General features: G+C 41.9%; 1 protein-coding gene across 2 annotated transcripts in view; it reads right to left on the reverse strand.

The window, feature by feature from the left end:
* Nucleotides 1–5,550: 5,550 nt before the first annotated feature.
* LOC118360028 (synaptotagmin-9-like) overlaps nucleotides 5,551–13,987 on the reverse strand; it is a 56,157-nt gene continuing 47,720 nt past the window's right edge. Inside the window, exons 4-7 of one of the 2 annotated variants that reach the window (XM_035739069.2) lie at nucleotides 11,879–11,999; nucleotides 11,460–11,631; nucleotides 9,722–9,851; nucleotides 5,551–7,988 (exon numbers count right to left, since the gene is read on the reverse strand). In XM_035739069.2, coding sequence (XP_035594962.1) covers nucleotides 7,920–7,988; nucleotides 9,722–9,851; nucleotides 11,460–11,631; nucleotides 11,879–11,999 — 492 coding nt within the window. In that variant the 3' untranslated portion in view covers nucleotides 5,551–7,919. The remainder of the gene's footprint in view (nucleotides 7,989–9,721; nucleotides 9,852–11,459; nucleotides 11,632–11,878; nucleotides 12,000–13,987) is intronic. The other variant, XR_008083400.1, reaches the window with a different exon arrangement.

A 13,987-nucleotide genomic window follows, 5' to 3' on the forward strand; every position in this document is an offset into this window, starting at 1 on the left:
AAGATAGATGGGTGGCAATCAGTTCACATATAGTATGGAGGGCACAGCTGGGGGCAGAGGGAGGTCTATAGCAAGCGGCAACAATGAGAGACTTGTTTCTGGAAAGGTGCATTTTTAGAAGTAGAAGCTCAAATTGTTTAGGTACAGACTTAGAAAGTAATACAGAACTCTGCAGGCTATCTTTGCAGTAGATTGCAACACCGCCCCCTTTGGCAGTTCTATCTTGGCGGAAAACGTTATAGTTAGCAATGGATATTTCAGGGTTTTTGGTGGTTTTCCTAAGCCAGGATATCTGGGTTGGCAGAGTGTGCTAGGGCAGTGAATTAAACCAATTTAGGGAGGAGGCTTCTAATGTTAACATGCATGAAACCAAGGCTTTTACGTTTACAGAAGTCAACAAATGAGAGCACCTGGGGTGTGGGAGTGGAGCGAGGCACTGCAGGACCTGGATTAACCTCCACATCACCAGAGGAACAGAGGAGAAGTAGGATAAGGGTACGGCTAAAGACTATACAAACTGGCCATCTAGCACATTCAGAACAGAGAGTAAAAGGAGCAGGTTTCTGGGCACGATAGCATAGATTAAAGAAATAGTGTAAAGACAAAGGTAAGGTAGGATGTGAGTACATTGGAGGTAAACCTAGGCATTGAGTAATGAAGAGAGAGATATAGTCTCTAGAGATGTTTAAACCAGGTGATGTCATCGCATATGTAGGAGGTGGAACAACATGGTTGGTTAAGGAATATTGAGCAGGACTAGAGGCTCTACAGTGAAATAAGACAGTAATCACTAACCAGGACAATAATGTACAAGGCATATTGATATTAGAGAGAGGCATGCGTAGCCAAGTGAACATATGAGTCCAGTGAGTGGTTGGGCTGGCTGGGGACACGGTGATTCAGACAGTTAGCAGGCTAACAAGCTAACAGTTAGTAGGTCGGAGCTAAACAAGCTAGCAGCTAGTAGACCAGGGCAAGCTAGCAGTTAGCAGACCGGGTTAGCAAGCAAGCAGATAGCAGGGGCTAGAAAGTTAGCGATGGGGGTAAGTCTGTTTTTGCCTCTTCGTGCGTTGACGTCGATAGGCCAGTCGTGGAATTAGTAGGGTTCCAAGTAGCTCTAGGTAGCTAGCAGTCCGATATTGTAGCCCAGGAGTATGCTTCGGTGGTAGCACAGGAGCCCTGGCTGGGCTAGAATCAAGCTAAATTGGTGCTTGCTCTGGGATGGAAACGCTAGCCAGGAGTAGTCATCCGGGATTGCGGTTAGCTAGTTGTGAAGATCCAGATGAAAATGTTCAGTTTGCGGTAGGAATCCGGGGATAAAAATAGCAGGTCCGTTATGCTGGTCCTTCTGTAGCTCAGTTGGTAGAGCATGGCGCTTGTAATGCCAGGGTAGTGGGTTCGATTCCCAGGACCACCCATATGTAGAATGTATGCACACATGACTGTAAGTCGCTTTGGATAAAAGTGTCTGCTAAATGATATATATTATTATATTATATATTATTATGCTCTGGTTAGAGTCACGTTGTTGAACTGGCGAGAGCTTTCCGAGCTGAAGGTTGGCTGATGACCGCTGGCAATGGTTTGCTGACTGATACCTGGTAGTTAGCTGGCTTACTTCAGTTGAGGGATTCCAGATCCGAAGTAAATATAAATACTTTAGGGAAAAAAGCAGATCCACGCCACATTGGGTGAGGCGGGTTGCAGGAGAGTATTTAGATGATGAGGTTTAGCAAAATATTTTAAAGGATATGCGACGAAAAATATGTAAAACGATATATACAAGGGACACGACAGGACAAGGACGTCTGACTGCTACGCCATCTTGGATCAGAATTTCAGTTTCCTACCTTCACCACCAGGGGGACGACCCGTCAGAATGTCCAGGACCCAATTGCACAGGGAGGGGTTGAGACCCAGGGCCTCTAGCTTAATGATGAGCTTAGAGGGTACTATGGTGTTGAATGCTGAGCTGTAGTCGATTAACAGCATTCTTACATACATAGGTATTCCTCTTGTCCAGATGGGATAGGGCAGTTGTAACCCCAAAATATTGTTGTATAATTATAAATACTGTTTTGGTATAAATAACCTCTAAAATATATGTAAACAGACCATAAATGTCAACATTTTTATTTTCTTGGAAATCTGTGTGTGATATTATATTATACAATATCAGTACTTGATGCATTCACAACTTGTCTAAATCCTATCATCAACTATTCTCAGCCAGTGTATAGCTGTGGATTGACTGCATTGTTTAAATAGAATGTTGGCATATTGGCATAATTTGAGAAATGTATGGAATCATTGCAATTAAACTGGCTGGCTATTACAAATTTACAATGCAGATCATTTTTTAAATTCATTTTTTTACACTATCTTATCACAGCACTGGCAAATCGTGTTTGACCAACTCTCTGACCAAAAATGGCTGACCCTTTAGACCAGGGGTGTCAAAGTCAAATGGACGGAGGGCCAAATAAAAAATTTAGCTACAAGCCGAGGGCCGGACTGTTCGAATGTTCATTGAAAATTTTTTAAATGACGCATATAGTCTAGTGAACCTAATTGAACCTACTGAAAACCTAACAAATATATTCCAATATGATCAGATAAATAAAGCAATATTTTCTTATGGCTCTGTCAGTAATCTTTAATTTTCAACAGACACAAAAGACAAATTTCCTTTATATAAAAATCCCCATAACATGAACATTAAATGAAAGAAACCGGTATTCAAGGCACCATCAGTAGCCTATATTTTCTATTTTAGCAAAAGTGGGCTAAATTTACTTCAAAGAAAAAAACAATAATAGCAATTTTCTATCATCCACTCAACTGAAATATTTTTAAAATATAATTGGATTGAAATACAATAAAATAAAGTGCAAAAATCTATTAATCAAAAACAACACTTTGTTTAAGGAGAAGTAACATGCAGTGAAAACAAATATTAAACTTTAACTTTTAAACTTGAACTGAGTAAAAACTCTAAATATGTGATTGCACAGTAATGTTCACTTGTTTGAGGTTGAGGGTGATACTTGGTGGTGTCCCATCTTTTCCACAAGTTCATCAATGTTCGGGGTAAGGCTCTGAGCTGAGGAAATCCTCAGAATTGAGTGGAGGTGTTCAGCAGTAAGTCGACTTCTGTGTGATGTTTTGTTCAAGTTCATCAAAGAAAGCAGTTGTTCACACAGGTATGTGCTGCCAAACATAGACAACGTTTGAGCAGCCTGGATGCGCAGCTGGGGCATTGTGTCGGGGAGGAAACGGGCGAACTCCGCAGCACCCACTGCCGCATATTTTGCCCTCAGTGCATCATTGCATTGGAGGTCAATCAACTCCATTTGGAGGTTTGGTGGTGAGCTTTCCACGTCAACAGCAAATGGGTTACCGAGCAGTTCCAACCTGCTTTTTTGTGCTTCAAAGTCAGCAAATCGGCGTCGAAAGTCAGCGGCAAGCATACCTATTTTATCAGCCAACTGTGCGCTCGGGAACGCACTGGTAGAGAGCTTCTCTTTCATGGTCTGGCAGCTGGGAAAGTGGCTCAAATTTTCTTTCCGCATCTGCGTCTCCCACAGAGTCAGTTTGGTTTTAAATGCCTTCACTGTACTGTACATATCAGAGATGACACGATCCCGACCCTGCAGCTGCAAGTTCATTGCATTCAGATGACTCGTAATGTCACACAGAAAAGCCATTTCACACAGAAACATTTCGTCTCGGAGTTGTGTTGTGTCTTTCCCTTTGCTGTCCAAGAACAGACAAATCTCCTCACGAAGCTCGAAACATCTTTGAAGCACCTTTCCCTGGCTTAGCCATCGCACCTCTGTGTGATAAGGCAAATCACCATGCTCCGTTTCTAACTCCGTCAGAAATGCCTTGAACTGGCGGTGATTCAAACCTTTGGCTCTGATAAAGTTAACTGTGCGCGTGATGATGCTCATTACATGCTCCATTTTCAAGGCTTTACCGCACAACGCTTCCTGGTGTATGATACAATGATAAGCTGTCAGCTCACCTGTCGCGTTTTCCTCTTGCATCTTTTCCCGTATCTTCGCCACCAGTCCGCTCCTGTGTCCACACATCGCAGGTGCTCCGTCGGTTGTCAAACCCACAAGTTTTTCCCAAGGCAGCTCCATCTCATTTACACATCTTGACACCTCTTCATACAAATCATGCCCCGTAGTTGTGCCATGCATAGGACGTAAAGCCAAAACTCCTCTGTCACGCTTAGGCTGGAGTCCACTCCGCGGATGAAAATTGACAACTGGGCAATGTCAGAAATGTCGGTGCTCTCATCCACAGCCAAGGAATATGCAATGAAATCTTTTCCCTTTTTCACAAGCTGCTCTTTTAGATTGATGGACAACTGGTCTACTCTCTCGGCAATGGTGTTTCTGCTCAGACTCACATTTAAAAAGAGTTGCCTTTTTTCTGGGCAAACTTCGTCACAAACTTTAATCATGCAGTTTTTGATGAAATCCCCTCCGTAAATGGCCGGGCTGATTTAGCGATCTCTTCTGCCAAAATAAAACTGGCCTTGACAGCAGCCTGGCCTTGTGATTTGGCTTTTTTGAACAGAGCCTGTCGAGATTTGAGGCCTCGTTTTAATTCCTCTGCCTTTTGTAGCCTTTGTTCCATGTCCATATTCTTGTTTTTGTCCGCGTGTTTCGTTTCATAATGTCGTCTCAGATTATACTCTTTCAGTACCGCCACACTTTCTCCACACAGAAGACACACAGGTTTTCCAGCTACCTCCGTGAACAAATACTCCGACTCCCACCTTGTTTGAAACCCCCGGTCCTCAGTGTCCACCTTCCGTTTTGCCATTTTTGATGGGTATCTGAAAGTTAATTTTACTGTGATGCTGACAACTGCTGTGCCAATAAATATTGAAATGAAGCAGCCTACTGCTCGGTGCGTCACCGTTGCATTGTGGGAAATGTAGTATTGGTGCGTGTAAAAGATCTGCGGGCTGCCGGCTTGCTGCGGTCTGCGGGCCGGTTCTAATAATAAATCAAGATCATCCCAGGGGCCGTAAAAAACCTTCTCGCGGGCCGGATGTGGCCCGCGGGCCTTGACTCTGACATATGTGCTTTAGACCATCATAAGAAGGTTCATATCCATTCTAGAGTTCTAATTCCTAATTCTATTTCCAAAGCATCATGTAGGCTACACAGAACGGGGAAGTTGCCCTGTTTATAGCGAACGTTGCATCATCATCATCATCATCATCATCTAAACGGTGTCACGCGTCATCTTCTGAAGTGTCCCATATGCAGGGAGAGAATGTATCGGCTGATGACCAGTGGAGGAAAAAGCACCCAGTTGTCATATGAAAAGTAAAGATAACTTCATGAAAATTACTCAAGTAAAAGTGAAAGTCACACGGAAAATACTACTTCAGTTAAATTCTATTTGGTTTTAAATATACTGAAGCACCAAATGTACATGTAATTGCTCAAATATACCTAACTATCAAAATAAAAAAAATCCTTATGTTAAGCAAACCAGACGGCACAATTTTATAGTTTTGTATTTTATTTACGGATAGCCAGTGCACAATCCAACACTCAGACATAATTAACAAACCAAGCATGTATGTTTAGTGAGTCTGCCAGATCAGAGGCAGTAGGGATGGCCAGTGAGGTTCTCTAGATAAGTGAGTGAATTAGACTGTTTTCCTGTCCAGCAAAGCACTCAAAATGTAATGAGTATTTTGGGTGTAATGAGTATTTTGGGTGTCAGGGAAAATGTATGGAGTAAAAAGTAAAAAGTACATTATTTTCTTATGGAATGTAGTGAAGTAATAGTAAAGTACAGATACCAAAAGAAAACTGCTTAAGTAGTAATTTCAATTTCAATTATTATTGTACTTAAATACTTTACACCACGGCTGATGACATACTCAGCAAAAAAAGAAATGGATGGCTCCAGTTCCTAATGTTCTCTCTTGTCATATTCAAAACGTACACAATGTTGGCTTGTTATAGATGTGTATGGAGCTATGAAGTAGTGCTGGTAAATGTGGTTAACCTTCACAGTAGCCATAAGAGTGATTTCCAGAAATGTTAAAAGTCCAGAGTACAACAAATGTTACATGATTCCCATGACTAGTCAATACAATGGCGCCATCATTCAGGTAGAGTTCAACATGCAAAGTCATTAATCACTAAAAGCATCAGATAATGAAACATGGATATTCAACAGACAGTCACGGTAGACCTCTTCTGATCTAAAGTATATCTGATAAACTGGCTCAATACACAAGGTACAATTGATTAGAATAGAACACCACACTTCTAGTGCTGCGGGTAGTAGGCACAGATCTAGGATCAGTTTACCCTCATAATCTAATAACTTTACCATTAGGAGGAACATGCTAAATTGACCTGAGAACAGCATATGGAGTAGGTACAACTTCCTCACACTCTGATTTCTGGCACTTTGTGAGGGGCAGGCATGTCTGATTGAAAACACTCTCTCTGACAGTGACAAATCACAGCTCATCATCACTGGAGGCAGCTAATCCATGGAGAGCAACGGTGGAGGCAGCTAATCCATGGAGAGCAACGGTGGAGGCAGCTAATCCATGGAGAGCAACGGTGGAGGCAGCTAATCCATGGAGAGCAACGGTGGAGGCAGCTAATCCATGGAGAGCAACGGTGGAGGCAGCTAATCCATGGAGAGCAACGGAGGACCAATTTAGCCCCAGCACATGCAGCCTACGCAATGAGGAGACACATGGTTCGATAGCCAATCAGCTTGATCTAGAATTGACGAGCCTGTATGACACTGTAGGAAACAGTGGAATCAATATTCTGTCAAAGCCTCAAATGTACAAGTACATGTATCCCCAAGAGGTATGCATAGCAACAGTATTATTCACTGAACCCAGCTGATAAAGTGAAACAGTAGTTAGCAACTAGGCATGTGTCCAGATTATTCTAAACCATAATGATAAATCATCTGTGAATGTTCCGAGTAGATGTTCATTTGGCATTGGTTTCTATGTGGATTCATTAGTAACCTTCTCACAAATACAGGCGTTTCTTCCTGTCATGGTAATCCACTCGGCTGCAATCTCATTGATTGGATTTGTAATTTGCAAAAATAAACAACTGGTCTTCGACAAGGTACAAAACAAATGACTAGACCCCATCTCCATCTCTCAGAAAACACTTAGACTCACACGCATGCCTTTTATCGCCTCAAGACAATCTGTAGTTGTCCTAGCAACAGATGAGGATTATAACATTGACCACCCAGCTGTGTTTTTATTAATAAATATTTATTGATAACAATTGAAAGGACATTTTTACGTACAGGTACTAAGTCTAAGAAATGAATTGCCACTGCACATGTCATGTGATCATCCGACAGAACATTATATTCCAAGAACAGAAACCGAAAGAAACTGAGGAGAAGATATTCCACCAAAGACCATGACCTCATGCACCGTTTCCAAATGAAATATGTATGTCAGTTCGACTGGTTGTTTTTAAGTACACTGTGCAATACAGACACACCCCATTAAAAACAGGTAGAGCAAGACTAATGTATAAAACGGTTACTTCAAACTCAGGCTTAGACCAAACTGTTAAAACCTCCGGTTTGTTTTTGTCATCCATTTTCTTTTTAGAACTGAATAAAGAAGACAACAACCGTATTATGTGGCCACTCAACATGCAACTGAATCAATCCAACTCCCCATGCAAACGCCCTGTCCCAGAGACACAGAGCTGACAATGATTGGTCTCTGATAACCATGAGATCGACCGCACACGGTCGTGAAGTATAACAGTATGTCGACCACCAAGCAGGACGGTGTTCCTACGGTTGGGCTGGACCGCCTGGCTCTTCTCCTTGTGGTAGTATTCCAGGAGGGACCCGCGGTTAAGCTTACGGGTTTACGGAGACGGAGGAGTCTTCAGAGAATTACAGGACCCTGCCTGGCTCCCACCTGTGGTGCCTTGGTACTGTGGGAGAAAGAGAGAGAGAGACGAAAGAGAGATAAACCTCCAATAAAGATAGCTGTGTACATGTAGATTAGTAGTCCTAGAGACATTCTGTAGAGGGGAAGAAGATAACAGATCACTTCGGGTCAGTGTATTGACCAAATCTGCTACTTCAATAAACCAATTAAATTGTAAGTTATGTTAGAAAGTGACGTTCACTGCACTTTAGTTAAAGCTTAATAGCAGCAATTGTGACCTAAAGACATTAATAAGAGCTCACTAATTCAAGGATCTCTCACGAATTGTAGGTGATAAGCAACAAGCTGTGCCAAACTAAAATATGTTTTGGAAATTATCTTTATTGCCTCTGAATCCTCCTTAGAGGACTGCCAAACATAACTACTCTCTAAAACACCCATAGTGAAAACAGAGATTCTCTCAAACTCCCAGCACTTCAACATGAATGCACTTGATTGATACTCTTCTTTCGCTTGCAGAAATCTAGCCGCTCAGAATCGGTTAGTTAAGCAAGCAGCAAAATGTCTTCCTCTCTTTTCATCTCATCAAAGTCAGATGTATTTTGCAGTGAAAGGTTCAGTTCTTCTTGACAGTAATTGTTTTGTTTGCTGGCTTAAAAGCAAAAAGACAGAAGCCATTACAGAAAGAGAGTGGGAGGGAGAGAATGATGGGTGTGTCCCGGGTGTGTTTTGACTATGTGATTTTTTTGGGGGGGAGGGCCTTGTGAAGGCAGAACAACATTGATTCAAATGGCTGGTGAGGCAGACTGCTAAATAATAGATGGGGGCTCAAATTAGGATTTCAAAGCATTGTCACATAATGTACATGTAACTAAGTAACCCTGAAGCAAACAGAATAGTCCACTTAATTGTTCCTTTTCTCAAATCCTGCTCTGTCTGTCTATCTCTTGTCTTGCTCTCGTGCTGTCTCTTTCACTTAATCTACAGTATGTCTCTCCCTATCTGTCTGTCTCACTCTCTCTTTCTCTCCCTCGCTCCCTCTCTAAACATTGGTGGTTCACTCAGCTGTGTTCTAAAAGGAAGACAGTCTCCTTTGATGCCAACACAATAAAGCCATTATGTAAGGCTGAGTGCACAGGTCACACACTCTCTCCTTCAACTCCTCAACACTCCTCAACATTCAACTCCTCAACACTCCTCTCCACTCAATCTATCCGCCATAATAATAGATAGATAGTATTATTATATATTTCCAATTAATGTCAGCTATTTTATGTATACCGTTGTTCAGCTACCTTGTATATAGCAACATCTTATACAATGCAATGTAAACATGAGACGTAGAAAGGCCTTGATTCTTCTTCAGAAGAATCAGTATACTTGCTGCCATGCTTCTTGCTGCCATCAAGATACACCTACTCGCTGAAAGCCTTTTGCATTCTCAGCTGTGGTTGTTTTTAACAATGGAGGATTTTTTTGCGCTAGGAGGTAGAGAGGTTGAGAGCCTCTTAGGGTATTGATTATTGAGAAGAATGAGGCCTTAGAAAAGAGGAGGATCATTTTGATGAATGAGTTACTGTGGCAGGTAACGACACTCTACCGTCTGAAGTCTGAAACCACCAGACATAGGTCAAACTAGTCTGCTCAAAGATGTCGGGTATTTGAGTCATTTTGACAGTATGCAATACAAACCTATTTAGGCTGAGGCAAACCTTGGAAATGTTGCACTTGGAAACAAGACACATATGTGGACACACACACGAACACCGGCTTTACCTCTATGAGCGGGTGCCAGTGGGCGATGGGTTTTCGTGGGTACGACAGCATTTCGCTCCAGTGGTCTCGGCCCAGGTGCTCTGCATCGGTGCCCACTTTACACACCCCGATGACCTCATTATGGCCTACACTGGATAGGAAAACACACAGAGGCCTTCATTACTCCTGACTTTGGATTGGAGATGAAGGAGTACTGTCTCGGCCTAAACTTAACGTTTATTTGGGTAGTAAGATAAACCTACAAGTTTAATCCTAACTTTAGACAGAACATTAAAGTAACATTACAGTAACCCTGTGTGGATCTAAAAGTGAATCACATTAATCATTGAAAATGTGTGAATTCATCGAAAAATAAGGCATCAACCAAAATGTATGATGGGATGTGAAATCTCACGAAAGAACATTCATATTGCGTCTGTATGAATGGTGTGACAGAACTAAATGCTGCGACAGAATGAGAGTATCTTTTCAATCATGGTGTGACAGAACAGTCATTCAAAGCTAGGTGATCATGTGAATATGTCTGCCTTCACAGTAATGATGATACATTTTCCATGGTAGAAAAACATAGCGTTACTAAAGATGAGAGTTGATAAGAGAAAGAATAGAAGGAAGATAAAGGCGAGGAGATGTTGGACTGCTACCCACAAGATAGGAGGCTCCGGGGTAATGTAACCTTCTCTAATTCCCTCCCTTCTGCATTGAAAGCTTTTTAACCCTCTATATGCCTCGCATCAATTCTGAATCAGTGTTGTCTTGACTGGAGGCATCTACACGCTCAAGGGGCTACAAGAAACCTGAGAGACTGACAAGTAGCACATGGGTATATACTGCATGAGAACCACAATTTAAAAACGACTGTGTCACTGATTTAAAAGATACTGAGTCACTGAGTTTAGCTTTTAGTTTAATTTATTCATTCGACCATTTTAAAAAACAAGCACACGTAAAACTTGAAAAAGCCATACGTGCACATGAATAAAATCATTGAGGATAACACACAATAAAGTCTGGGACTTATTTCCATTTGGCTCCTCTTGAGACAAGATGGCTAAACAAGATCAGACACAGTATGGCAATGAAATAATAAAACTAAAACAGAGAAGAAAAACATTATCTCATCATTCCAGTTACATCATAGGGGTTATTCATATGGGCACAGAAGACATCAAACATATTTTTACTTTATGTTTAAAGCTGCCCAGAGAGGAAGTTGTTTTTATGGGCAGAGGCAACTCATTCCATTCTGAGGCTCCAGTACATAAGAAAGTATCTTTCCTGGCATTACTCCTGAACCTGTATAAGCACACATCAGCAACACCTGATCTGGTGCTGTGATTGATTTCCTTGTGTTAGCGATGCATATAATCAGATATCTGGGCGCAGGACCATAAATACTCCTGTAAACCAAACCTATTCTAATCTGGGACACCCTAGCCTCAACAGGCAGCCAGTTTAGTTCCTGAATGCAGCTCCTGCCTATGTGAGTACGTGGACTCACCTTCAATACCACCCTGAGCAGCTTATTCTGGGCTATCTGGAGCTTCCCCTTCATAAGTTTAGATAAGCCCACAAACCAGGAAGTACTAGCATAGTCAAAAGGGTGTTGAATGAGGGCAGTAGCTAGCGATTTCAAAAGCTACTGAGTCACTGAGTTAAAAGCTACTGAGTCACTGAGTTAAAAGCTACTGAGTCACTGAGTTAAAAACTACTGGATCTCTGAGTTAAATTTACTCACCGGTCGTAGTCCATGACTGCGATCATAAGGCCGATCTGGTCAATGTTCTCTGGTGGGACATCAAAGACTATGGCTTCATTGTAGACAGGGTTCAGAGTGTTCCTCTTAGTTGAGGTTTTCCTCTTTTTTAATCTCCGACCATCACACATTAGAGAGACCTTCACATACGGGTCTAGAGAGATAGAGACATAGAGAGTGACAAACTGAGACATTGAGACATTGAGACTGAGACATTGAGACATTGAGACTGAGACTGAGTCTGCTGTGCTATTTGTGTTGTATACAGCATATTTTGATGTTAGGTAGTATTGAATAGAAACACACAGTGTTATAGTGATGTTCTGAATAGAAATACACAGTGAGATATTATGTCTTTTTGTGGTAGTGTTGTTATGGTGTGAGGTAGTGTTGACTTCTACCTGATGCCCCAGTGATGTCCATGGCCTTAAGGTTCCTGGCCTTGATCATGGTGATGGTCAGTCTGCCGGCGGTGGGCAGGTAGCACAGAGAGAACATCAGGTCTCCCAGATCCACATTATCCTGCAGGGTGGAAACACAATACAACACCACAATATCAACCTCATTATCCTGCAGGGTGGAAACACAATACAACACCACAATATCAACCTCATTATCCTGCAGGGTGGAAACACAATACAACACCACAATATAAACCACATTATCCTGCAGGGTGGAAACACAATACAACACCACAATATCAACCACATTATCCTGCAGGGTGGAAACACAATACAACACCACAATATAAACCACATTATCCTGCAGGGTGGAAACACAATACAACACCACAATATCAACCACATTATCCTGCAGGGTGGAAACACAATACAACACCACAATATAAACCACATTATCCTGCAGGGTGGAAACACAATACAACACCACAATATAAACCACATTATCCTGCAGGGTGGAAACACAATACAACACCACAATATAAACCACATTATCCTGCAGGGTGGAAACACAATACAACACCACAATATAAACCACATTATCCTGTAGGGTGGAAACACAATACAACACCACAATATCAACCACATTATCCTGAAGGGTGGAAACACAATACAACACCACAATATAAACCACATTATCCTGCAGGGTGGAAACACAATACAACACCACAATATCAACCACATTATCCTGCAGGGTGGAAACACAATACAACACCACAATATCAACCACATTATCCTGCAGGGTGGAAACACAATACAACACCACAATATCAACCACATTATCCTGCAGGGTGGAAACACAATACAACACCACAATATAAAACACATTATCCTGCAGGGTGGAAACACAATACAACACCACAATATCAACCACATTATCCTGCAGGGTGGAAGCCCAACCTAACAATATCAACAACTCTATCCTGCAGGGTGGAAACACAACACCACTATATCAACCACTAAATAAATAATCTCAAAATAATCACTATACGGTCAGGATCGGTTAAGGACAAGATCCTTATTGTTCTTACCCCAATATCATTAGAATAAGGATGGAATAGAACACTATCACAACCAGCTCTGACCATATCAAGCTCAAACCAGTGCCTTTTTTTTACAAGGACTTGAGCAAACATGTTGACCAAAAACCCCATCATGGCAACTCTCTAGTTGGTTTCGCTGAAGGGTAGGCAGAGCTTTTTATTATGAGATTAACAATGGCAAATTCCCTCGCTCCCTTTATAACTAATATGTTGCTAATTTATAGGAGAACTCATTACTGACATGTCCTCATAAGTATCATCACTAGCTCACTCACAGGTAACGGTGCTGTAGCAAAGGTGTCAGGCTAGATGTATCTGAAACGCTTCCCAGTCATTGGTCTGGAAAACTCCCTCTCATATTTCCAATAATAAACATGGATGCTACACGAGAGAGAAGAATTCTGTTCGGCTGTAAAAAGCAACAGCTCAATTATCACCCTGTTCTGAAAATAACTCCGTAGAGTTAGTGAGATCTCCTCTGACACACTGAGAATTCCACTGGAACATTTTAATGGGAGAGCAATAACTTTCTATGCAAGATTTTAATTGATTAACCCAATGGAAGGTTTCATAAAAACGCTACCAAACTTAACACAAAATGTTTTGCTACTATATAGTAATGTAGTCCTACTAATAAATACCTCTAGACATTCCTAAGGCATATTGATGCGTATGCAGCTGTGCAGTTCTTTTTTTTACCGTTACTTTCTCCTTCCCAAACTAGATTAGCGAACACAAACAGAATGCCCCTCAGACTGTTAATAGCAGTGCGTTCTGCAGGTCTCTCTCTGCCGTCTACCATGCCTGATGGGGGGGAGGGGGCGTTTTTGTTTTCTCCCAGAACCCCCCGCGGTGTTCCGTGATGAGGTCCCTGCGTCCTGTGACATTTACACAACTCTCCCTAATCGTCTTCCTATCAGGTTGCTCAGGCGTGAAAGCAGGATGAGAAGGGCTAGATCCGTGTTCCAGGCATCCAGGGACCCCCCGAAGGGCCTTCACCAGCAGGATA

Source organism: Oncorhynchus keta, chromosome 2 (assembly GCF_023373465.1).
Source record: "Oncorhynchus keta strain PuntledgeMale-10-30-2019 chromosome 2, Oket_V2, whole genome shotgun sequence".
Classification (NCBI taxonomy): Eukaryota; Metazoa; Chordata; class Actinopteri; order Salmoniformes; family Salmonidae; genus Oncorhynchus; species Oncorhynchus keta.